Source organism: Chiloscyllium plagiosum, unplaced genomic scaffold (assembly GCF_004010195.1).
Source record: "Chiloscyllium plagiosum isolate BGI_BamShark_2017 unplaced genomic scaffold, ASM401019v2 scaf_10727, whole genome shotgun sequence".
In the NCBI taxonomy this organism is placed as follows: Eukaryota; Metazoa; Chordata; class Chondrichthyes; order Orectolobiformes; family Hemiscylliidae; genus Chiloscyllium; species Chiloscyllium plagiosum.
The window spans coordinates 1-25,000 of record NW_025211818.1 but is presented as its reverse complement, the minus strand read 5'-3'; the positions used below and the strand labels follow the sequence as shown (position 1 = coordinate 25,000).

At 37.0% G+C, this 25,000-nt stretch overlaps 1 protein-coding gene across 5 annotated transcripts; it reads right to left on the bottom strand.

Moving 5' to 3' along the window:
• Positions 1-341: 341 nt before the first annotated feature.
• LOC122547133 (zinc finger protein 518A-like) lies at positions 342-19,355 on the bottom strand. 5 transcript variants are annotated; one of them, XM_043685711.1, is made up of 2 exons: positions 18,477-19,355; positions 342-8,373 (listed from the first exon to the last, which is right to left on the bottom strand). In XM_043685711.1, exon 2 carries the CDS (start codon positions 8,209-8,211, stop codon positions 2,728-2,730), a length of 5,484 nt encoding a protein of 1,827 aa, XP_043541646.1. In that variant the 5' UTR covers positions 8,212-8,373; positions 18,477-19,355; the 3' UTR covers positions 342-2,727. The 5 variants fall into 5 exon arrangements, with proteins under 5 accessions (XP_043541646.1, XP_043541647.1, XP_043541650.1 ...); XM_043685712.1 differs by lacking the exon at positions 18,477-19,355 and adding an exon at positions 18,089-18,456; XM_043685715.1 differs by lacking the exon at positions 18,477-19,355 and adding an exon at positions 18,219-18,456.
• Positions 19,356-25,000: the final 5,645 nt, after the last annotated feature.

The following is a 25,000-nucleotide window of genomic DNA, read 5'->3' as shown; positions in this document are numbered from 1 at the left end:
TAATGAGCTTGTAAAACTGTTAGAAATGGTTTGGGGACAAAGTTACTTCCTATCGCTTGGGCTAAAACAATGATCTTTAATAGTCCGGCATATTCTAAAAAAATTACTGGTTTCTTCTCATAATGGTTTTGCATAGAGAGGGATTGTTTTTCAACAGTAGACCTAATATGCAAGAATTCTCATTGTAGTTAAACAAATTTCTAATGGAGCAAAATAGATCTGCAATTTAGTATAGTTGTTGCAAGCCAAAATAAATGGATAAAGTATGAAATAGCTTTATTTTGACAGGTAGCATAAATCTATATGTTTGTGAAAGTAGGCAACAGAAGAAAAATCACAAATTGCTTTCAATTATCTTTATTTCTGAAGAAAATGTACATACTTATTCAAAATATCATGCATTGGTAAATAGCTTGAAAAGGAATAACCCAAAACTTGATAGCGCAGAGCTATAAAACATGTTAAGGTTTTGAGATTAGTTATGTGGAACTCATTCAATCCATTTCCAATAAACAAAATAAAATCTCCAATTTCAACTCTAGCAAGCAATTGTTTTATTTAGAAGAGAAAAAAAACTGAAGCAGGACACCTATCCACATTAAATACATTTCATATCCAAGTATTCCTTTTGATGCACTTACTAGTCAACTGAAATTATACTTCAAATAACAGGAATTTCTTTAGAAATTGCTTATTATAGCAACAAACCATTGATGTAAAAATATATAACAATTTAATCTTACATAAATATTTGCTTTATAAAAACAGCTCATCTTTACAATTTCAAAATTAAATAGAAAAATATAACACTTACATACTGCTCAAAAATATCAGAGTCCTAGAGAACTAGGAGTACCTTTGCACATCTACAGAACGGCAGTAACCCAATTTCTGACTGTACAAATACAATCTACATAGTATAAATTTGACCACAGCAGAGATTTTCAAAGGGGTCATAGTCAAATTAGTCTGCAGAAATAGTAAATTACTAAATTTATAATAATTTGGACAGATCATTCAATAGATGCAGACTTTAAACAATGCCAGGAGGGTTAAATGCAAGCAGCCATTCAAATGAGGATACAAATATTGGCAATTTAGATTCATATTAATTTGCATTCTTTCAAATTGTCAGTCATTACTCATAAACAGAGTACAAACTTACCTTGTTTTTTCCATAACTCTCTCCTCTAACAATGGCATCTTTCATTAGTTTCAATAGATGACAAACAATGCATAGACTAAGTGAGCAAACCAGCCACAATTTCCTTGTGCCTGGAGCAGTTAAGGCCATCAGGTGTCTGTGTCCATCCAGAGCTTCATAACATTCCAGATCTCTTCACGATTTTATTTTCACATATTTGCAGTACAATACAGATGAGGTTACATTAATCATTACACTCTTTGAAAGGGGTACCCAATTAGTCATCATCTTTCGCCACACCCTGCAATAATTCTCTATGCCTGCCAAACATTGAACCTGCAGCCACACATAGACCAACCTTTTCAAAGACTGATTCCGTTTAGCAAATTCTCTCATATTCAATTGATTTCAAGAAAAGAATCTGAAAAGAATAAACTGTGAATGCTATTAAAAACATATTTAGCATTGGATTTTTTTCTCTCCAACCATTTTGGAACCCCATGAAAATACAAAAAAAAGCTTGGAGCTCATGCTCGGAGGTCCTGAAAAGTATGCACCTCAAGATATACCAGAGAATAATTCGGATTCACTTTATGACCATGGATCATACAATGATAAAGTAAAATCGTCATAGTCACAGATGACTCATTACAGAAAGGTATCTGGTGGTTTAACCAGAGTGTCACCACACTTCAGACAAGCAGACTGGCTTAGAAAGTGGTACCTTCATGGTAAACGCAGCCGGTGAGAGGATTGAACCAGTGCTGTTGGCAACACTCTACAATGAAAACCAACTGTCCCCTAGACATGGATTAATAGACAAAAATAAAAGATAGATATCAAATGGCTGAATTTTCAAACTGCACTGCTTCCTCCACTGCATAGTATATAACCACAAAATAACTTGTCAAAGAAAAAAATGTATCAAAGAAGTTCCACATTTTATGACAACTCACTAAATAGAGGGTAACCAGGATAGCAGAAAACTGAGAGTCAAATGTTTAGAAATCTAAAAAGATTGTTTAATCATTTCATGGCAACTTATTGTATAGCAAACAGCAATTAAAAGTACAAATGATTGTCTTTGCTTGGGTCCAGCACACAACCTGTGCTTAACAGTATATCTGTAATTAAGACATTACAATTATTTGAATCAGGTTCACTTTTGTAAATTTTTCAATTATGACAATATAAAATAAATTTACACCACAATTAGTAACATCCCTCCTTATTGAAGATATTCGGTCATAATAAAACCTGAAAGAAAATGGCTATTCCGACCAAATTTTCTGAAGATATTCTGAAGAGTGCATTTATTTAGTGTTATCCAAAGTATTAGGTAAATCCCAATACTGTGCCACAGCCATTGTTATAAATAGTTCAAAACAAGAAAATACTGTGAAACAGTCTATAAAGGCCTTTAAGTACATTCAAATTTAAATGCTTTTCTCTCATCCAGGTTTCATAAGACAGTTCCTCTCCAATAAATTTACATTAACTGAAGTGGTGCAGTGAACTGGACATAGGCAAAACATGAACATCACAAATTACTTTCAATCTTAGACCTTTTGATGCTTAATGCATTACCAACAAGTCAAGCTATTCCAATCTCTTGTAGCTTCCATTAAGTGACGTTGACCATGACCCACCCAATCCTCCTGGTTATCAAATATTCGACCACAAAACCAGCAGCTGAATCTAGCTTCAATAGCTTTATTCGAAATGTTTTTTACAATCTGATAATTGTTCTTGCTTGTCTTTTTCAATTTTAACTTCAGCACATATCTTTCCTTGACAGGGCTTACCGGTTTTATCTTTTTGCCCTGATTGAGGAGGAATCCTTTCTCAGCTACTTGCATACTGCTACAAGCATCCAACAAAGCACTAATTGTTCTTTTTGATAAAACTACTTTGAGAACATTTCCTTTACACTTTTTAATGGTTTTCATTACATTAACCACTTCAGGGGCATCAACATCAGGATGGTTAAGCACTATCACAGGTTGGTTTCTTCTCGGACATCTAATAAGTTGCCCATGATCAAAAGGTACAAGTCTTAGGGTCTTCACAATGCTACGCTTAGATGCGATATTCTTAACTTGAGGAGTTTTTTGTTCTTGCTCTGTTTCTTTAAGTTCATCAAAGCTACTGGATACTGTTTTTAATGGATTTGCAGAATTTTCCAACTTTTTTTTTAGTCGCTTGCTGTATCTGAAAACAAGCTTTTCATTACATGATTTCCGTGGCTGCCACAGTTCATCAGATTTCTCATCATCCCATCTGCAGATTGGTTTTGTTGCAGATCTCTGAGACGAAACTGAAGAGACTTTACTAGCATTTCTTTTCTCAGCGGATCGAATGGGTGAACTTCTGGAAGCTGGAGGAATAGGAAGTTTAAAGGAAGCCTGAGCACTGAGTTGGGGAAGGATGCTGTCATTTGCAGGAGTTGAGAGCACAGGTTTATTCACTGGCATCAGGATACATGGAGAGCCACCAGCAAACAACACAGTTTGACTTGGTTGCTGTAAAGACTTCGTCAAGTCACCTGCAGCATCACTGTGAAATGCCATGGAATTTGTCAGAAATTGATTGCTTTTCATTCCTGACTCCCCACTAGGACTTTTAATAAATTTCAAGAAAATCTTTTTTGGAAATGGCCCATTTTCTTCAGGCATGGAACTAGAATTTGTAATAGCATCTTCACGTTTAGTTTCAGTAGGTTTCTTTGCAATACACTGAAGCACAACAGTTTGTTGGTCTGATACATTTTCAATATTTGTACTGTTCTCACAACCCAAAACAGTCACATGTCTTAATGGAATTGAGGGAGAATTACTTGATACAGAGGTAATATTTTCAAGTGGTTCAATAATTTTTTTTTTATCCTGATCATTTATGTTTAATGTGCCTTTCTCAGCTGTATAACTGTTATTAGTATCAAAAGTCAGCTTTGCATAAGAATGATGGTCAAACACAGTGGAAACAGGATCTTTAGGCAAAGGATCTTTGAAAGACAAACTGTTTACTGGTGTAGTCTTCATGCAATCTAATCTGGAATCACTGGTTAACGAACATGTATTTTGCACGATTTTGTCAGATACCGGCGTGTATCCTTGTGTACTGGCATTTGTACGATCCAACGTCTGAGGATTGCCACCACAAACAATACTAGCAACTGCACCAAGAGCTCCATTTCCAAAAGTAAGTACTAAACCTGACCCCTTATCTGGCAGGGAGGCAGAGTTTCCCGTAACAACTTTTGGCTGCGGAACTGATCCCCCAGAGACTACTTGCAATCTAGGTTGTTTTGTCAAATGCAAGGGCACTGCAGAACCCTTCTGTGATGGTTGGATCACAACTGATTTAGCAATACCAGCAAGGCGCAAAGGACCTAGAAGTGTCACAGGTGCGATAGAAGAGTTACTGCTCCCATTAGCAGAAGTACGAATTGCATCCTTTAACAACTGCTGGTTAATTATTTCAGCAGAATGAGTCTTTAACAGTGTGTTCAATTTTGCAACATTTGGTAGTGTGCAATTACTTGATACAGATGGAGATAGGATCTGCTGTGTTCTTTTCTCACCAAGAGATTTGTCAATACCTAAAACACAGCTGTCATTTAGAGAGTCCAACTGCGTAGCCCAACAGTTCTGCTTAATAGAATAATTATGTAAATCCATTTTGTTTGTTGCAGAAAACGTACTGGTCTGTTTTTCTGGAAAACGAGGAGGACTACTTTGGGGACACTGTGATCCACTGCAAAAATTCTCAAATACGGAGGTGGCCTTCAATGCATCAAGTAGTAACTGATTTTCTTCAGGTGCCAAGCAACTCATTCCATCCCCAGTCTGCAACGAGAACACAGATGTAATTCTAGGCATTACTGGGGAAACACTACGATCATTAACTTGCTCTTCCAAGAAGCCTTCTGCAGTAACACTGTGACCCTGGTTATCATTGATAGAACAGTCCATCATCTCTACGTCTGGTTTACTCACACAAGTTGATTTTTCTGAAAATGATTCAGATCTACAGGAATCCAGGATCTCTCCTTGTGAACCTGAGCTAATGCTAGAAATTGTTTCATCCACTTTGATATTTTGAAATCTAGTATTTCCCTCCAAGCTAGATATCCGATCTGTTGTAGAGGACCAATTACTTATACACTTAAGCTTATGTTGTCCCTGCACTGACATACAATTTTGGCCATTTTGCATTTCATGGACATTTTTGAATTCCATTTCACTAACCTTTAAGGTTTCAGACTCACATTTTTCCGATATTGGTACTTCTATAGAATGTACATTATGCAAACATTTATCATAATTAACTTGGTTAGGTTCCTCAACATTGTTAGAATAAATACTTTGATCTGAAACAACTGTGCTTAATACTGCACAGCAAGAATTAATGTTGCAGTCAACAATAGGATTACTAGAGAGATCATCACACCTTGGATTTAGGGTTTCAGCTCCAAGTTGACTTGAAGCTGAAAAGGAATTAGAACTTGATGTTGTAGAACTTGTAGGTACTGTAGATGAGTGAGAGATATTTTTTGATGCCACTGGTTTTCTGTCTATATCAGATTCTTCAACAATTTCAGAAGGTTCCAGCATTTGCAGAATCATAGGCGAATTAAATTCATTCATACCTGGATTTTGACAGCCAAGCAGCAACTGGGATGAAATGCTTGTTGATGGTGGTTTGCTGGAACTGGATGTGCTAGCTGTTGAAACTTTTCCATTGAATGGATCATATTTTGAATTTATAGAGGCTTGAGATGTTACAATACACTGCAGTTGCTGAAGGCTTGACATATGAATTCCATGAGCTTCCATTTTGGGTGGCTGCCCAGAGCTTGATTCATCTTTAAAGGTACTTTGAGGAAGGACTACTGATGGTTGAGAGATTGTCACTGGCTTTGAACTATCACCCTGCATCATCAAGTCACAAGATTCATTTGATGCAGAAACCTTCACCTTAGCATAATTGTGAATAAAAGGTAAATGGCAACCTTTTATGGTATGTAATGAAGCATCACTGTCTGACTGAGACATAACTTTTCCACTGGATGCCTGCTCCATTAAGCATTGCAATCCCTTTGAAGAAATTTGACTACTGGTTGAAGATACAAACGTCAGAGATGAAGAACTATCTGAAATGGAAGAGTTTTCTGGAGTTGAAGTCTTGTTTTGTTTAATTTGGTTATCTGGTCTACCTTTGTTTATTGTGGACTCAATTAGATTCAAAGATGATGTTGGCAATAATAATTTGCCTGTGAGAGATGAACTCATGCCTATAATTGATGGCTCTATTGCCTTAACTTGAGCAAGCTTATCATTCGTTACAGAAAGTTTGTGAGATAGCTGTGGAACTGATGTTTGTATCTTTGGTGCTGTAGAATTGTCTGTTACCATTAATACAGGAGGCTGATTTGTCATAATATTTGATAATCTAATGAATTCTGCATTCGCATGTGATGTTTGTGTACAGGGTAATTTAGCATCTGAATTTCCTGTGTTCTGAGGCAAACATAAAGAGCCATCATTACCAGCTTTATTTTGAGAATCTGAAGCACTTACATTTTGTTTACTTGTAGGTATTAGCTTCAATACCAAATGCTGTTTGCCATTTACAACTTTGAAGCCCATAAATTGAGCACTATAGTTAGGTGGCACTGATAACTTATTCTTTAGTATTAGGACAGGGGGCCGAAATGGAACAATCTTTATAGCTGTTTGTTTAGAGCTATTTGCATCTGCTGACTTCTGTGGAGTAGAAGCTGTTGACTTTGGTCGCAGAATATCATCTTTCTCAATGTTGATATCTTTGGGACCAACTACTTTTTCATTTAAACTCACATCGACAACTGGAGACTGTTGTACTGGATGGCTAAACTTTTTTGTTGCATCATCAGATCTCTTAGCATTATCCTTTGTAGTTGACAAATGCAGTATTTGCCTTTTCTTTCTCCACTGTACTTTCCGAGACACCCCATTTTTATATCTTTTCAGAACAAGTTTCAGACCCGCTGAACTCTTCAATTTGCCTTTCTGACCTGAATCCATTTCTGGTTTTGAACTGCTACTTTCTGTCAGGCTCTTGTGGACAGCATTAATGTGTTTTATGATATAGTCTTTACGTGTTGCACCATATTTGCAGTATTGACAGCAAAAGGGAAAAGCTCCTGTGTGTACAACAAGATGTCTCTGAAACTCACCTTTTGTATAACTTACATGCTCACATTTACCACATTTGTATTGAATCACATCATGTCTGTGAATGTGTTGAATAAATGTGCCTTGATCCTTCGTAGAAAACCGACATTTTTCACAGCGAAAATTACCATTTACACCATGTTTCCAATTTAGATGCTTTCTCAGCTCTTGTAGAGTATACATTTTACCATCATTGCAAACTTCACACTTAAGAAGAGGAGTGCGATGTTTCAATCGGTGTTGGCTCAGTGTCTGAAAATCATTAGCAGTAAAACTACATAACTCACAGGGATATACAGGCAAATCTGCAGCATGCAACTCCTGGTAATGTTTCAGTAACTGTTTTGGGTTGTATTCAGCACTATCTTTGCATTTTTCACAGCTAAAACGTAGAACCTTTACTAGTACATCTTTTGCCACCCCCTGTGAAGTTTTAGGTACATCATCCAATGACTGCGGCAAAGAACTATCCTTGAATGAAATATTCCGATGGTCCACCCAAGTTCGGCCACCCGTCCTCATGGATTTTCTTGCAGTTTGACATCTAGTTAGTGAAATTTTACTGTCATTTGCAACCAAGTGTGGAGAGATGCTTTTCTGCACATCTAATCTTGAAAGAACGATTTTTACATTTTTAAGCTTAAATTTCAGCTCTTGACAAGCCTGATTATTCACATTCTTATTCAGAGTCACTGAAGGCATAGATGGAACACGTGCACGCTTTTGTGCGGCTCCTTTGTCCTTTTTCATTGACGAAGCTAGTTTCTTTTTATAGTATCTCTTGCTAACTGCACCTGCAAAAGCATTTGCTTCATTAGTTTGTACAAAGTTTTTCTGGTCAGATTGCATATTTCAATTTTTGTGGAATGTTAATCAAGGATGTTGTGGAGACTTGTTAGATGTCTTCTTTCCATTTGCTATATATCACAAGGCAGCTCAGAGAGATCATTTCTCCATAATTTTAGCTCAGACAAACCAGGCTACAAAGTACTCTTCAGAGTGATAGCAATTCTGTAAAATAAAGAAAAACAAAATTTTGAATTGAGCTATAGCACACAAAAACTGATATGCTGCACAAAATAATTGTCAGGAACAAGACCTTCAGTATTTGCAGAACTCAAACTTTTGTTGCATTATTTCAAAAGAGATAAAAATGATAACATTGAACAAAATTTTGGAAATCAACTATTAAAAAATGATTACGCATTGAATAAGAATTAGAATCTCAACAGTGTGGAAACAGGCCTTCGGCCCAACAAGTCGACACCAACCTTCTGAAGAGTGACCCACCCAGACCCATTTCCCTACCCTATTTGCCCCTGACTAATGCACCTAACTTGTACATCCCTGAACACTATGGGCAATTTAGCATGGCCAATTCACCTAACCTACACATCTTTGGACGTGGGAGGAAACACAGAGGACCGAGAGGAAACCCTCACAGCCACAGGGAAAATGTGTCTGTGTGAGTTTGCAGTTGCCCAAGACTGGAATCGAACCTGGGTCCCCGGCGCTGTGAGGTAGCAGCGCCAACCACTGAGCCACCATTTCGCCCCATTGCTGGGACATACAACTGTCAAGCCACAAAAACAAATACTGTACAAGTTTTTGGATTTACTATAACTTCTTAGGTACAGGTAACAGTGTTGATCGCTCCTGTAAATGGCCCAAGAAAGCATCCTTTTATTAAAGGTGATATAGTTAATAACTGGAATTCTTCTTCATCTGTACTCAATATTGTACCTTTTCACATTTTCCCATGCACTACTTGAATCCTTCCAAAGGATGCTGAAATATTCTATTTGGATCAGACAGTTTTTATTTATTCTTTCCTGGGGTGTGGATGTCACTGGTAAGACTGGCATTCTTCCTAACAATCCTTGAATTGAGCGGATTACGAGTCCATGTCAGAGGGCAGTTAAGACTTAACTACATTGCAATGGATCTAAAGTCACACCTCAGCCAGACCAAGTAAGGACCCAGATTACCTTCCCTAAAACAACATTAGTGAAATAGATGGGTTTTTTAACAACTGACCGAGACCATCTTTAAATTCAAGATTGTTTTAATTTTAAAATGAAAAATTTCCCTAGCTGCCATAGTGGAATTTGAACACATGCCCCCAGGGCACTCGACTGAGTGTCTGAATTAACAATGCAGTAACATTATACTATGTCGCCACCATCTTTTCAGCAGCATATTCATAATGTCACTGGCTTAGTAACCCAGAGGCTTAGGCTAATGCTTTGGGGACACAAAAACATGCAAAGTTATGTTACCCACCTATCACCTTAAATCAACGAATCACAACTTTTGTCAGACAAAAATAAAACTGAATAAAATATTCCTATCAGGGTTTTCTTAACTTCATTGAGCCAGCACAGGCTTCTGATGAACATTGGACATATAACTGAGAAAGTGTTTCCTTGCTAGGTTAGTCCAGAACATAAACTGAAAATAAAAGTATCTTGCTGTGTATGTTGGAAACATGCAGATGATCAGGCAGCACACGTGGAGAGAGAAAGAAAGTTAATATTTCAGGATGATGAGCTTTTCACTAACTGCCTACTCAGATCATATATCTCTCTTTTCATATGTTCCTAGTAAATAGGATCACCCTCCTAGTTTGAAAGAAAATCAGTTAGTCAGCATGTAAACAGATCCTTCAGTCCAACTCATCCAGCTATCTTAAACTGATCTAATCCCATTTGCCAGCATTTGGTCCATGTCGCTCTAAACCCTTCCCATTCATGATATCAATACAGGAAATGACATCAACCACCCAAGGAAACCTAAACACAAACAGAAAGTGAAACTAACACCAGCGCTTCACCGGAGGCTCACCTGATGATGTTACCTAGTATGGTGATGAAAAGTCTTGAAAACGAACCTTCCTGTTGCCATACAGTAGGGAATCTATTCTTAAAAAACCTAATCTTCCAGCTCAGCAAGCAAACTTACATCCAGAACCTCAACCTGAGCTACAAAATCTTCTCAAAACTCACTCTTCCTATTCATGTACATACCCTGATGCCTTTTAAATTTTGTAATTGTATCTGCCTCCACCACCAGCTCTGGCAGCTCTTTCCACTCGATCCTGTATAGAAAAGTTGTTCTGCAGATCCTTTATAAAATCTTTGCCTCTCACTTTAAACTTATGCCCTCCAGTTTGGACTCCCTTCCCCTGAGAAGAAGATCTTAGCTAATCACCCTATCCATGCTGGTTTGAAAATTTTAAACCTCCTGTTTATGACCACATAGATCCCTGCTTCAACACTGGATGAATGTAATATAGTCAAGGAATCGACTTTGGGTGGGATCATGGACATCTGTTACGAAGTTTGGCTTGGAAGTATTACAACTCTCAAAACTTCAAGGGCCTAACTGCTAGGCTCAGTACACAGTAGCTGGTGAAAAAAAAAAATCACATTCTCGAAGCTATCCCATCACAAAAGGGCCTGTCCAAAATATTGGTTGACACAACTGCCACATTCTCCTCATGATGATAAGTTACATCTACGTATTAAGACAGTGTTTTGCAGCATTGCCACCATTCTAAATGGAACTAGATTCAGTCTAGAGCTGAGCGCTCAAAACTGGGTATATACACAACACAAGTCATCAACTACTGATCTATATGCATTCAATCACAATATGTTGCCTCACCCTTCAGCACATTAACTATTACCCTCAACTCAAGGAATCAACTCTAGCTCAATGGTATGTGTAAAACACTATACATAAAGTGAGGTGCCAATCTAAAAGTGAAACACAGGATTTCAGATATGCTAAATAGCTGAAACAGTATTAACAGACAAAGTTAAAAAATGCCACATCAATGCAACAGGTCAAAGCTCTGCAGTCCTCCCATAAGCAATCATGAATGGCAACAGATAATTCAACAGGAGGAAGAAACTGTAAAAACATCCCTATCCTCACTGATGGCACAGCCCAGAACATCAGTGTTAAATACAAGGTGGAGCAACCACAGTCATCAAGAAATGTTGACCGAATGATCCAACTATCCATCCGAAGGTCTTCATCATAAAAGTCAGCCTTCAACTAATTCATTTCATAAAATTGAAAAACAGCTGAGAACACCGAACAGTCACTTCTGCTATAATGCAGTAGTTACGTTCACATGCAACCCATGTTATGAGAAAATCATGTAACAGCAGCACCATTTAAACTACTAGGGCTGGTATCGCGTTATAGCCGATACACACTTTAAACATTTGCGCTGTAGGAACAGTGTCCTCCAATTCATCAATCGTATTAAAATGAATTTGTATTAATGAAATGCGTGTTATAGCAGAATGACCTGTACATTAAGGACTATGGGTCCTGACAACATCGCAGCAGTATTAATGACTATTTGCATTCCAGAACTAGCCAAACAGAAACAGTGCCATTACTATCAAATACCTGACAAGAGTGTAGAATTGTCCTGGTATGTCTGTCCACAAAAAGCAGGACAAATCCAATCTGGCTAATTATCACACCAATCTGCTCTTAAATCAACAAAATGATGCAAGATCTTGTCAAAAGGCACTTACTCAGAAATAACCTTGGTAGGAGTTTGTGGTGTAGTGGTACACAACTCTGAGCAAGGTGGTTAGAAAAATATTTAAAAACCTGCTCACAAACACTCTGGGGACTTTATTATGTAGTGATAGTGCCTCTATCTGTGGACCAGGAGGTTGGGTTCAAGCCCCACCTGCCCTGGAGGTGTCATAATATGTCCGAACAAGTTGATTTAAAATACCACATTCAGGTTAGCTGTATCAGGACGACTTGAGTCCAGATTTCATTATGACCGTAAGCTCTTTTATCTATATTTAGATTATTTAAACAGGTATTACGGCAGATCTGTGTTAAAGCAGCATTTGACAAAAAGTAGAATCAAAGAATTCTTGAAAAATCACCCACAAATAAGAAATCAAGGAAAAACTGGAGTACGACCAAGCACAAAGGAAAACAACAGCTGTTTCCAGAGGCCAATGGTCTTATTCCCACCACATCACAGGAGTTCCTCTGGATATTAACCCCAGCCCAAACATCTAACTACTTCAATGCCCTTCCCTCATTAGGTGATATTTACTAATGACTGGAATGCCATTTGATCAAGTAGTCCATACAAACATGCAAAGGCAGAGCAACGTTAATGGCAATAATGCAAATAACATTGCTAAAAGAGAATCTAACCTCCAACACCTGACAATGATTGGCAGTGTCAATAAACACCCTGGGACCACCACTGACAAGAAACTTAAATATTATGGCTAGAAGAGCAGGTCACAGCATTCTCCTGTGAGGGACTCACATCTTGACTCCAAAAACCTTGTCCACTATCCACAAGTCACAAGTCAGGAGAAAGATGGAATATTCTCTACTTGCCCAGGTGGACACCACTCTAATTACACTCAAGTAGATAAAACAAACCAGGGCAAAGCCCACGATTTGAGTGATAACCAGTCCAACATTTTAAAACATTAATTCCTTTCACCACCAGTACACCACAGTTTCAGGATGTAACATCTACAAAAGAAAATTTACAATTTGTTGAAACTTTCTTCCCAAAGTCTATGACCTCTACATCAAAAAAAGGACAAACAACTGCATGTATCTACCAATACCTGCAAGACTTGGAAATAGAGCATCCTTCCTGGAATGTCACTGAATCAAAATCCTGTAATTCTCAACCTAATAGAACTGTATCTTAACCACAGAAAAAAAACAGATACTCACAAAGTTCATCACCGCGTTCTCAAAAACAATAAGGACAAATAATAGGTTAGTATTGCCAATAATATCCACATCTCACAAATGAAAAAATGTTAGCAGCCACCCAGGAATAATGGGCCTTGAATGAGCCAAGAGAATCCTTAATAATCCTAGAGTCTCAATGTTTCATAAAAACCTGATTATTTGATCTTAATATACATCATAAATGACTATTCCATGAAATAGCTTCACCCTTTGTTATTAAATCAGTTATAAAGTTATAAAATAATTAGGGACTGGTAATTTTTATATTCTTCCTATGAAGAGAAACCCCTTTCAAAGGCAAAGAAAAGATTAAAAAGTACCAAAACAACCAGAAAAGAAATAAGTTAGGGAGCAGAAAGAGAAACTACTTTCATATCTGTTAAATAAAAGTACTTCCAATCATGGAAAATTAAAACTCTGGAAATAATTTGTGCTTTGAATTTACTGCATGACACTAAAATAATACAAAACAGAAGCCTCTATTATAAAATAGTCAAAAACAAGAACATTAGACAATAGCACAATAACTTTTAGTTTTGTTACAGTATACAGTCATTTTTAAGCTACATTAGGTAAGCAAAAACCACAGCACGTCACATAAGAGTAGTTTACAATGCGCTGAATGGGAAAGGCAGCAACTGTGGTTTTACATTAAGTCTACCCCAACTACCAATAAACATATGAATTGGGGGGGGTGGGAAAGAGTGGATAGGAGTATATGGAATATCAAATTAATGGAGAAATGTAACAGTAGATCTCTCCTGTTTGCTTAATTCTATCACCATCCTTCTTTCACTTTTACTCCTTAACGTCAACCTATTTCCCTTTTGTCTAATCTGAGTTGTCATCAGTCTCTCTCAAAAAAAATGTAGATGTAAAAGAATAACTCCTCCTACAAACTCACCATTTTCTTTTCTCACATTACTCCTATGCAATTGAACCACTGCTGTCTATCACTATTGCCAACACTAGGAGCTGCACTCAACATTTTGCTACCGAGCTAAACAAATTATCTTTACCTCGATGTGGAAAACACTTCATCTCTTAAAATAACTGATATCATTCAAAAATTGTGTATTTTCAGCTACAAGAAACAAAAATTATACAGCTAAACTTAGTTAAAGCACATTCTTCAAAGAAAACTCGACTGCTCCATCCAAAAGCCCTATTCCCCAAATCAGTTTTCAGCATCTTCATCATCCTGACAGCCACATTGAGAAATTAGATGCCCAAGGGCAGATTGAAGAAAACATGCAAGTTAAAACAGTAACCAGTTCTTAATGATTTAAGATCTCAAGCAGTGAGAGAACTGGAAAACTTCCATATCACATGATGAAATGTTGTTTTTAAATGAATAGTGATATTCTTTAGGTTCGACAACAGGATTATATATTAACACAAGCACCAGTTCCTCCTGATGCAATAAAACAATCATCATTTCAGAATTGAATTGTCTCTCTACCTCAACCCAATAGTTGAAAGTAAATTAACAATGACGTTACCAAGACTGGAGAGGTTTGAGTTATAACAGGAGGTGCGATTTTTTCCCTGTAGCTTAGAGATTTATAAAATCATGAAGGAAATGAACAAGTTGAATAGAAAAGGTCTTTTTCCCAGGGTAGGGGAGCCAAAAATGAGACAGATTAGGTTTAAGACAAGAGGGAAAAGATTTATAGAGGAACCCAAGGGACAACTTTTTCATACAGAGAATGGCAAGTTGTCAAAAGTGGTTTAGATGGGTACAATTACAACATTTCAAAGACATGTGGACAGCGACATGAATAGGAAATGCTTAGAGGGATATGGGCCAAATGCAGGCATATAACACCAGCTCAGTTTAGGAAACCTTGTCAGCATGAATGAATTGCACCAAAGGTTTCTGTGTTTCTACACTCTCAATTGATAAAAGATAATAGATCAGAAAAATATTTACCATGTTTACCCCTCACCCAAAAGGAACCCAGCCCCTGCTTTACATAGGTGGGGTTTTGACATGTTATGTCCCCTGACATGAGGAACAATACCATGCAAAGAAAAACTGGTGCTGAGGCACTACCTTCACCATGCTATTTTTGTTTCCAACTCAAACCAAATATCTTTTCACTTTCCAATCTGTATGGCTTGAATACTAGACATCTAATCTGCTGTATTGGCTTTTTGCTTTCATAAGTATTTTCACACCAAACTCAAAATGTTTATTCCCATTGCATTCATGAGAAGATAGTTGCCACTCATCCAACTCAACTCTCCAATTTGTTCAGTTGTAAAATGCAAGTTGTTAAATATGGGTGTGCCATCAATTGCAGTATTTTCAGGAATATGGAAACAATTTTTTTTTCAAAATACAGAAACATTCTGTTACCCATAGTCATTTCAAATGCTAATCATGTCCAGGTACTAGCTTTATTCTTCATATCATTCTTGATTGATTAATTAATAGCAAACAGTAACAATCTAGTTTTAAATACATGGTATTTGTACCTATTTATAATTGCAACAGGATGCTTCCAATGGATGACTTTTTTTCAGGCACGTGTAAAAATAAGGAAGGTGAAATTGTTATTGATATACACAAGTTTAAACATTTAAAAAGACAAAAAGATATATTGTGCTACTGGTTGTTCTTTGCCAAAAGAAAACAGGTCACTAGATTGGCACATGCCATTACTTATTGCAACAATAATGGAAGTATTTAGCAAGATGCTGTTAAATAGCCATGAAGGGCAACTCCATAAAGTAAATTTCAAACTAGAAATGAGAATTGACCCCAACTAATTCAGAAAGGTTTAAATACTGATTGCATTAAAGTTTTTTTGGAGACTTGGGCAACTGTGTAGGCTTCATGCCTTTAAAATTGCCTAAATGAGCAAAATACACTCCAGAAGTTTAATATTTAATATTCATATCTGTAATGCATCCATAATGATCTAACCAAAGAAAATTTAAAAATTAAAAATCTATAAAACACAAACTAGCTAAGCAAAACCAATACAATTCTTTCTGCATGTAACTGAAGCATTTCATCACACAATCTTCAAAACACAACTAGTAAGCAAGATATTGTTTATCTTATTATTTGCCTTGAAAGAAAACAATAGGTTTCAAGCTGAGATGTGTCGCTTTGTATTGTCTTAGTAATATCATAGCCAATGAATGTGTCAGTTATCATGAATCTGCTCAAAATTAGGGAGAGCATGCAGTTTTCAGAGAGAAGAATCACGAGTTTAATATTTCATACAATGGATAAAATAACCACCCAAGTTCATGCAATATAAAATTCAAAATCCCTTTACATGAACATGTTGTTCTGTTGAGAAATCTTTAAAATAATGAGAAGTAATATTTATTTGAACAGATACTGCCAAAACTGGTGAGTTTTCATGCAAACACAAATTTCTTGACAACCAACATGAAGTGCTCAAAATTGGCACATTAGCAATCTAAAAACGTTAACATTACGATACATGTTGTCATTATTGGATATGCAGTGTCCTTCGTGTGGTAAACTGTCCCAAGTTCTTTCACAGAAACATTATCAAAACTTAAAACTGAGCCACAAAATAAAACATTAGTATTTTGATTAAGGAGCCAGTCTTCAGAGGAGGAAAGAGACAGGGGAGTTTATGGACAGAATTTTAGAGCTACGAGCTATGACAGCTGAAGATATGGTCATTACTGGTTGGGTAAACACATAAAATGGAGTTGAGGATCAGAATTGGAGGGGAGATATCTCAGTAGTTGTATGAAGATAATATGGGTTTTGCTACAGATGAATCAGAAAACAAGGATAATAATCAAAACAAAAGCACTCAATCATAAACCAAATTTGGATCAGCAAACAAGGCGATGATGGATGAACAGGCCTTAGTCCAAGTTAGAACGTGGATAAAAGTGTCGCAGATGTGCAAAAACTGATGGACGATGGAATCAGGGAGGCAGAATAGGACTGCATTGGAATAGTCAAGTCGAGAGATAACAACAGTATCAAGTTTCAAATAAGGGATTTTGGAATAAAGATTTGCTTACACTGTGGATTTTCTAATATCTTTGATGATGATACAACTGTCCAAACAATAAAGAGTGAGAGAAAGATATTCCACTCACTAAAATAATTAAAAAGTGATATTGATTCAAGGCATTATACAGCAGTTTACAATTGAGGGAATAAATGGTGTCCAACAATCCAGGTCTATCAATACTAAAATCCAGTAAAACCATGTTGGTGGTGGTGCAGAGAGGTAAAAGAAGAGACAAAGGTGCAACCTCAATGGCAACATTCCCAAGATGGTTCAATTCAATAAATTCATAATTTTTCACTCCATTTTACTAAAGCAATTTATTAAAGTTGGGCATGGCACACAATCCAATACATAGAACTAAGTTAAATTAGTCAACAATGATCAAATACTGTCTTCGGATTTCTACATCACTTACCTAAAAGCAACGGACATAATGCATTCATAAACACTGCACAAATTCCCCATTGTTATAAATAACAAAAATATGGAATTCTAGTGTAAATTATTCGAGTTGCAAAACCACCCCTACACAATACCGAATTTCGTGACAACTCAAGAATTTGTAATTTTGAAATGAAATAACATTTTAAATGCCTCAATGCAGGGGAATTTAATTACTCCTGGCTACAGGTTACACGTGTCTCTCTCTCACACACACAAACGACCAAGGAGCAAAAGCGAAATTTTGAACTGAAACAATTTCGAGGTGAATAAGTACAATCCAAATCCATCTACTGGCAATGCCTACCAGGCTATGCAGCGGTAACCGCTTTGAAAGTTTACCATTAGTCTACAACGGAAAAATAACAGAAGTCTGAACAATATATTTATCCAACAGAAGTATTCTGACCTATTCCAGTGGACATGATCCGAGGCCGAAAATCCCGAATAGAAATCTATTTAACCCCACCGTCAAAATGGCGGACGTATACACTTACGCGGAATTAAGAAGCTGGTTGATGTATTCCCTTTTAGCCAAGCACTTGCAACTCTCAAATAACCGGCTTAAAGGACGACTGCGCCGCAAATGCACTTCCGCCGTGTATCCGACCCCAGATCTCCAGGTACCTGCTTGTGCCGACGTTTTATCGGTTGCACTATTTACTCTCGGCTCGAAAATGTCCTCCGCCCACGGCCGTTGCGAGCGAGCCGACATTTTCTTCAGAGTTTCTGTTGGAATTCCCGAGGAAGGGCAGCCGCAGCGGCTTGGAACTGAAGGCACCCCCCCGTCATGTCACTGTGTTGACTGGTGGGTTTATTTTTTTGCTTAAAAAAGGCTTCAAAACGAAACGGAATTTGCACTCAAAAATTTTTTTCAAACCTTACCTTTTTCTTTGGGAAGTTGTGAGAGGGTCCCTATGAGCTGCCATGACAGTCACATCCGGGCATTGTGCTGCTGGGGTTCCTGCGGCGGCCCGAGGCCCAGGGGAGGCGCTGCTGCACGGGCCCGACTTGGCCTACACTGAACCGGCTGTGGGGGAGGTGGTGGTACCTGACAGACAACTTCCGTCAAAATCGCAGCGATTCTTCCTGTTTGAATATTGCACACCCACCCAAGTGTCAAACTGAAACAGCAGCAAGTGGAGAAGGGTTCAATTTTTGATCACACAATGAGCAATCAGTTGGGTCAGAAGGACTTTTGACTACGATTGCAAACATATTTTAAATCCATATGTTGTACTCCCCTTTCTCATCCATTGGCCATCAATTTAGAATCTGTTTGATCATTATTGGGGGGAATTTTTTTTAAAAAAGATGTGAAGAGCATGTAGTTTTATTTTGCACTTAAGTACTGTTGTGAATATTCAGAAGGCAAAACACCAATTAATCTGAATTCACAAGTATGGGTTGTGCTACAGGTGACCTAAAAAACTTAAACATTCGTCAGCCAACAAGATCATCCTCTGTTGTATCATGCACCATAAGTATTTATTTCAATCTTTCTGTATCCTAGAACCATTTGGCTGCTATCTAACATATGGCACATTATTAGAGAAACGTCAGCAATTTGTAGTGAATGAACTATTAACGCAGTTTCTGACAATCTCCATTATTAGTGTCTTAGATAAATATACTAAAAACGGAACTTTCAAGTCTTCCCAATTACCATAGATGTCTTCAGGACAATGTTCTTCAAGCTAAACATCAACAACTGTTCCCTGTAAAAGTCACCATGTCTTGATATAGGCTCTTCTCCACAGTTTTGCAAAGAAATTAAAATAAAACTATATGCTTCAAATTGATTTGGTAATTTGAAAAGGCTCAATCACCTCATCATCGATAAAGTACATATTTATTAACTGAAAAATGTTTCTGTTTATACAGTATGTTTCATTTCCTTTGCAACTAATAAAGTGTTTTGGATTGTAACTGTTATTGTAGCGTAAGTAAACTACAGTTATTACATTAAGCAAGATCCCAAAAAAAGGAAATGACTAGATCAGTTTTTCTTCATGTATTGGTTAAAGAACAAAGAGGGTTGCAACCAGTTTACAGAGAGATATTGATAGATTAATCTAAGTGGACAAGAAGTTGGCAAATTGAGTTTAATGTGATAAATGTGCAGTTGTTTGTTTTAGAAGGTGGAACAAAATAACTATTATTTAATTGGAGAAAAACTGCAGAAAGCTGCAACACAAAGGGACTTGGGGGTACTTGTACATGAAACACTGAAAGGTCATGCACAGATGGGGCAGGAAATCAGAAAGGCTAATGAAATATTGGCCTTTATTTGAAGTGGGTTAGAGTACAAGAGTAGGGAAGTCTTACTGCAACTGCACAAGGGGCTGGTGACTGCACATCTGGAATACTATGAACAGTTTTCGTTCCTTGTTTAAGCAAAGATCATTTCACTGGAGGCAGTTCAGAGAAGGATCACTGGGATGATTCCTGGTATGTTTTGCTTTGTTTTGAAAGCAAAGGTTAAACAGATTGGAATTCTACTCACTGGGGTTTAGAAGAATGAGTGGTGTTCTCATTGAAACATTTAGGACTCTTAAGGGACTTGACAGGATAAATGCTGAGAAGATGTTTCCCCTCATATGTACTCTAGGACCAGAGGGCACAGTCTCAGAATAAGGGGGTCCCAATTTAAGATCGAGATGAGGAGAAATTTCTTCTCTGAGGTATGAGGTGCTTTGGGACTCTTTGCTACAGAAAGCTGTGGGGGCAGAGCCTTTGTGTATATGTAATGTTGAGGTAGATTTTTGATCAGTAAGGGAATCAAGGATTACAGGGAAAATGCAGGAAAGTGGATGTGGGGAATTTTGGACCAGCCATGGTCCTATTGAATGGCAGAGCATTTTCTAGGAGCTGAATGGCTTACTCCAGTTCCTATTTCTTATGGTCTTAGCAAAGATAGCTGATCTTGTACAAGCAATTCAATGGGATTGCTTACACAAAATAAGAAGTTTCATTACTTATTTCAAAGACAGTACTTCCAACAATGCAACACCCTCATTTCAGCACAGAAAGTACAAGCCTAAACTCCTTAAAATACTACTCAGAAATTGTGCTGGCTCCTTCAAAGAGTAGCCGTGCTTGATCCATTTTCTTATTTTCAAATACATGTCCAATTCCACTTTAAAATTATTTATAAAATCAGATTCCATCACCTTTTAGATAGAGACTTGGATTGTCACTCCTAGTTCAGGTGTACAGACACTAGAAATGTCCATGTTCCAAAAATACAACCTTTCAAAAAGACTGCCCAGGTGTCAGAGTTTCAGTATGGGGTCAGTGGCTGTTGATTCTGGAAGAATGGAGGAGATTGCTGAGCGTGGACTTGGATGTCAAGGAAGCCTAACTTAAGGATCTGGCATTCTGAAGTTAAAAAATGAAGACCAAGACATACAAAATCTCTCCAACCCACACACATTACACCCAATGCCCTCTTTCACACACTCCCATGCTTTATCCATACCAAAGTATTCCATCTCAGGCCCCTTACCTATTGCCCATGTCTAAGTATGGCCCATAAACAACCCTTTCTGCCCCTTATAACCTACCCACACCCTAATGTTTCAATACGCTCCAAGCAGCATTCACCAATTCCCACGATCCCGCATAACCTCCGTGTTAATCTGTGCCCCTCCACCCATCTTGAATATGCTTTTCATTATCCCTATACAAACTCAGTGCCAATTTATGTTTCTCCTCCCACAATCCCTCACCATTACCTTTTACCCTTACACCTACTGTTCTAACTCATAATATTCAGCATGAGCTGAGCTTGACCATGCAGAGATGAGATAAAATAATGTTCTAAGTTGCCTGTAGCAGACTTCACTATGTTGACAAAAAAAAACTGTCCGTCTTAAAAAGTAACATTTACTACATTTACATTCCTTTAGCTAAATAAAGTTATAACAATAAATATTTAATTAAGTTACACAATTGCTTATATCAACAAGTATTGGAATTCATAGTCCCACGTCAAATCACGTGTAGCTATCAATTAAACAGAGATGGCAAGACCCAATATGTAAACCCTCTAGCTTACCTCAACAGTCTACGTGAAATAACAAGCAATCATTTTTAGCACTATTAAAATATTTAAAGGGGAGGACTTTTAGATGTCATGACAGTTCTTTTTGAAAGAAACATTTGATAATTTTCACAGGCCCTCTTGATAGCTCCCTTTGACAGATTTCCAGGGTTATTCATCCCACCTATAATGGTAATATAACATTAGCAAATTCTACTGCTGTAGCACTATGGTTGTGCACAGTGTGAAAGATTGCAACATATCTCTGCTATTTCAACCATTACTTCTTCCAGAAACAGCATGAATCCCATTCAGAATAGGAAGCTTACCAACTTTCAATAATGTAATTTAATGTCTTCTCTATTACTAAACAGTCCATAACTCTCCTTGTCTCTTTGATATAATCTTCACATCATCAGCTTTCCTTCTGATGACAGCTACAAATATTCACTTTACATTTTAGTCAAGTTCTCTACTTCTACATGAAAATTTTCATTTAGATCCTTGAAAGCCCCAATAATTTCCTCAGCAACCTCATACTTTATACATTGATAAATGTTTTTAGACTCACTTAAATATTGTCTCTTAATCTTTCTTACTAATCTTTGCCTCCGTGTTAGTTTTTTCGGTTCCCTGCTCTACTTCTCCTGATATTTTTGGTCATCAACTGAATCTTGCTTCTGTCATCAGCTTCTTTTTTCTATTTCATTTTAACTTCTTTTTGCTTCATTTTGCAAAGCCCACTAACATTAAATGTTCTATTTTTTTCCTTTCAAAGGAAATGTTTGGTTTGTACCTGAAGCATTTCTTTCCTAAATATTTATCATTACTTAATAGCTGCTTTATTTTGAAATATTTTCCAATTTATTCACACTGGGTCCCTTCTTAAATCACTGAAATCAGTGGAGCATTTTTATCTTCAATATTTTGTCATCTGTTTCCTTCATTGTTCTGAACCGAAGCATGTTATGGACATTATTCACCAGATGATATCCTATTGAAATACACTTCATTTTCCCTGCCTTATTTCCCAGAACTGAAATCAACTTTGCGCCATGTCTTATAAAGAAACTAACATACAGGTTAGGAGTTAAAAATCACACAACACCAGGTTATAGTCCAACAGGTTTAATTGGAAGCACACTAGCTTTCGGAGCGACGCTCCTTCATCAGGTGACAATCACCTGATGAAGGAGCGTCGCTCCAAAAGCTAGTGTGCTTCCAATTAAACCTGTTGGACTATAACCTGGTGTTGTGTGATTTTTAACTTTGTACACCCCAGTCCAACACCGGCATCTCCGAATCATGACTACAGGTTAGGAGCATGAGTAGACCATTTGGCCCGTTAAAGCCCACACAGCCATTTAATAAAATCACGGCTAATCTGACTATAGTCTTAACTCCACTTTCCTAATTCCACAACACTCTTTGACCCACTTTTTAGTCAAAAAAGTATCTACCTCTGAATTAGCAATATTCTATGACGCTTTTTCCACCACTTTCCAGGAAATTCCAAAGACTTAATGATCTTTATACACTTTTCACTGTAGTTCTGTGCTTGAGTACACATAACAATAAAATCTAAATCTAATCTTTGAAGGAAAACAATTCTCATTTTTATCTTAACTGGGCAACCCTCTTATTTTTAAATAGTGTCCTCTAGTTCTAATCTCTTCCAAAACTGAAAATATTTTTCAGCATCCACTTTATCAAGCTCTTTCAGGATTTTATATGTTTTAATCAGATCACATCTCATTCTCCAAAAGATACTACCCTGCTTGTTCAAAGGTAGTATCTTCATAAGATAACCACACCATCCCAGGTATCAGAAAAGTGAACCTTCTTTTTACTGCTTCTAATACTTCTACAGGATTTCTTAATAAGCAGACCAAAACAGTAGAATGATCCAAATGTGGCCTCTTTCTATACTACTGTCGCAAAATATCCCTGCTTTTATTTTTCATTCTGTTTGCAATAAAGGACAAATTATAATTACCTACTTAATCACTTGCAGCATGTGCATACCATTATTTTGTAACTCATGTACCAGGTACACAGATGTTCCTCAGAGCTGTGCAATTTGTCTGCATTTAAAAGATATGCTGCTTTTTTATTTTCCTGCCAAAGTGAACAAGTTCACATTTTCCCACTTTATATTCCATTTGCCAATTTTTAAACTACTGATTTAACATTTTCAGACTCTTTATGTCCTCTTCACAATTTACCTTTCCACTTATCCTGTCACCAGCAAATGTAGCCAAATCTACAAAGTTACAAATCACACAACACCAGGTTATAGTCCAGGTTAATTGGAAGCACTAGCTTCCGGAGTGCCGCTCCTTCATCAGGTGATTGCTATGAATTATAAATAGTTGAGGCTCCAGCATTGATCCCTATGGTACTCTACTTGTCACATCTTCATAACCTGAAAACGGCCCATAACCTGAAAACGGCTCCATTCTGTTTTGTAATAGCTAACTAATCCTGTACTCACTATAATTTGTTACTTGCTGCCACAAGCTCTTACTTTGTGTAGTAACTATTGATGTGGCATCTCTGCAAGTAATTTCTGGAAATCTTGCTATTAGCATACCCATATGTTTGCTTTCATCTACACTGTTTGTACCTCCTAAAAGAACTGCAATAATTTGGTCAAATATGATCCCCCTTTCTCAAAACTATGGCCGGTTATACTGAGATTTTCTAAGTGCTCTGTTCTGACCTCCTTAACAGTAGATTTAAGCATTTTCTCTAGGACAGATGATAAGTTAATTGTCCTACAGTTTTCTATTTTCTGATTTCTTCCTTTCTTGAACATATGTGTTACATTTATTATTTTCGAATCTGATGGAACTATTTCTAGAATTTAGGGAGTTTTAGAAAATTAGAACTAATGCATTCCTTATTTCAGCAACCACATCTTTTAAGGCATGAAAATGAATGTTTATTAGGACCTGGGAACTTATCATCTTTCAGTACCTTTTCCATATATAGTGATTGTAATTATTTTCCTTTCTCCCATTCACCTCTTGATTCACAATTATTTCTGTGATGTTATTTGAATCCTATACAGTCAAGACAGATGCAAATTTCTGATCAATTAATCTGTCATTTCCTTGTTTTCATTACTAATTCTACAGCTTTTCTCTCTGGAGGACCAACACACTCTCTCCCTCTTTAAATTTTTAAATACTTTAATTGCTTTTATATTTCTTGCTAGCTTTCTCTTATACAATAATTTCTCATTCTTCATCAGCCTTGAATTCATTCTTTGTTGTTTGTTGTATTCTGCCCAGTCTTCTTACTCTCAACTCATCTTTGCAGAATTATATACTTTCTCTTTCAATCTTTAAATTCCTTTGTT

What these genes read in the sequence shown, in the direction of transcription:
- LOC122547133 (XM_043685711.1), bottom strand. Translation starts at nt 8,211, where the DNA reads ATGCAATCTGACCAGAAAAACTTTGTACAAACTAATGAAGCAAATGCT.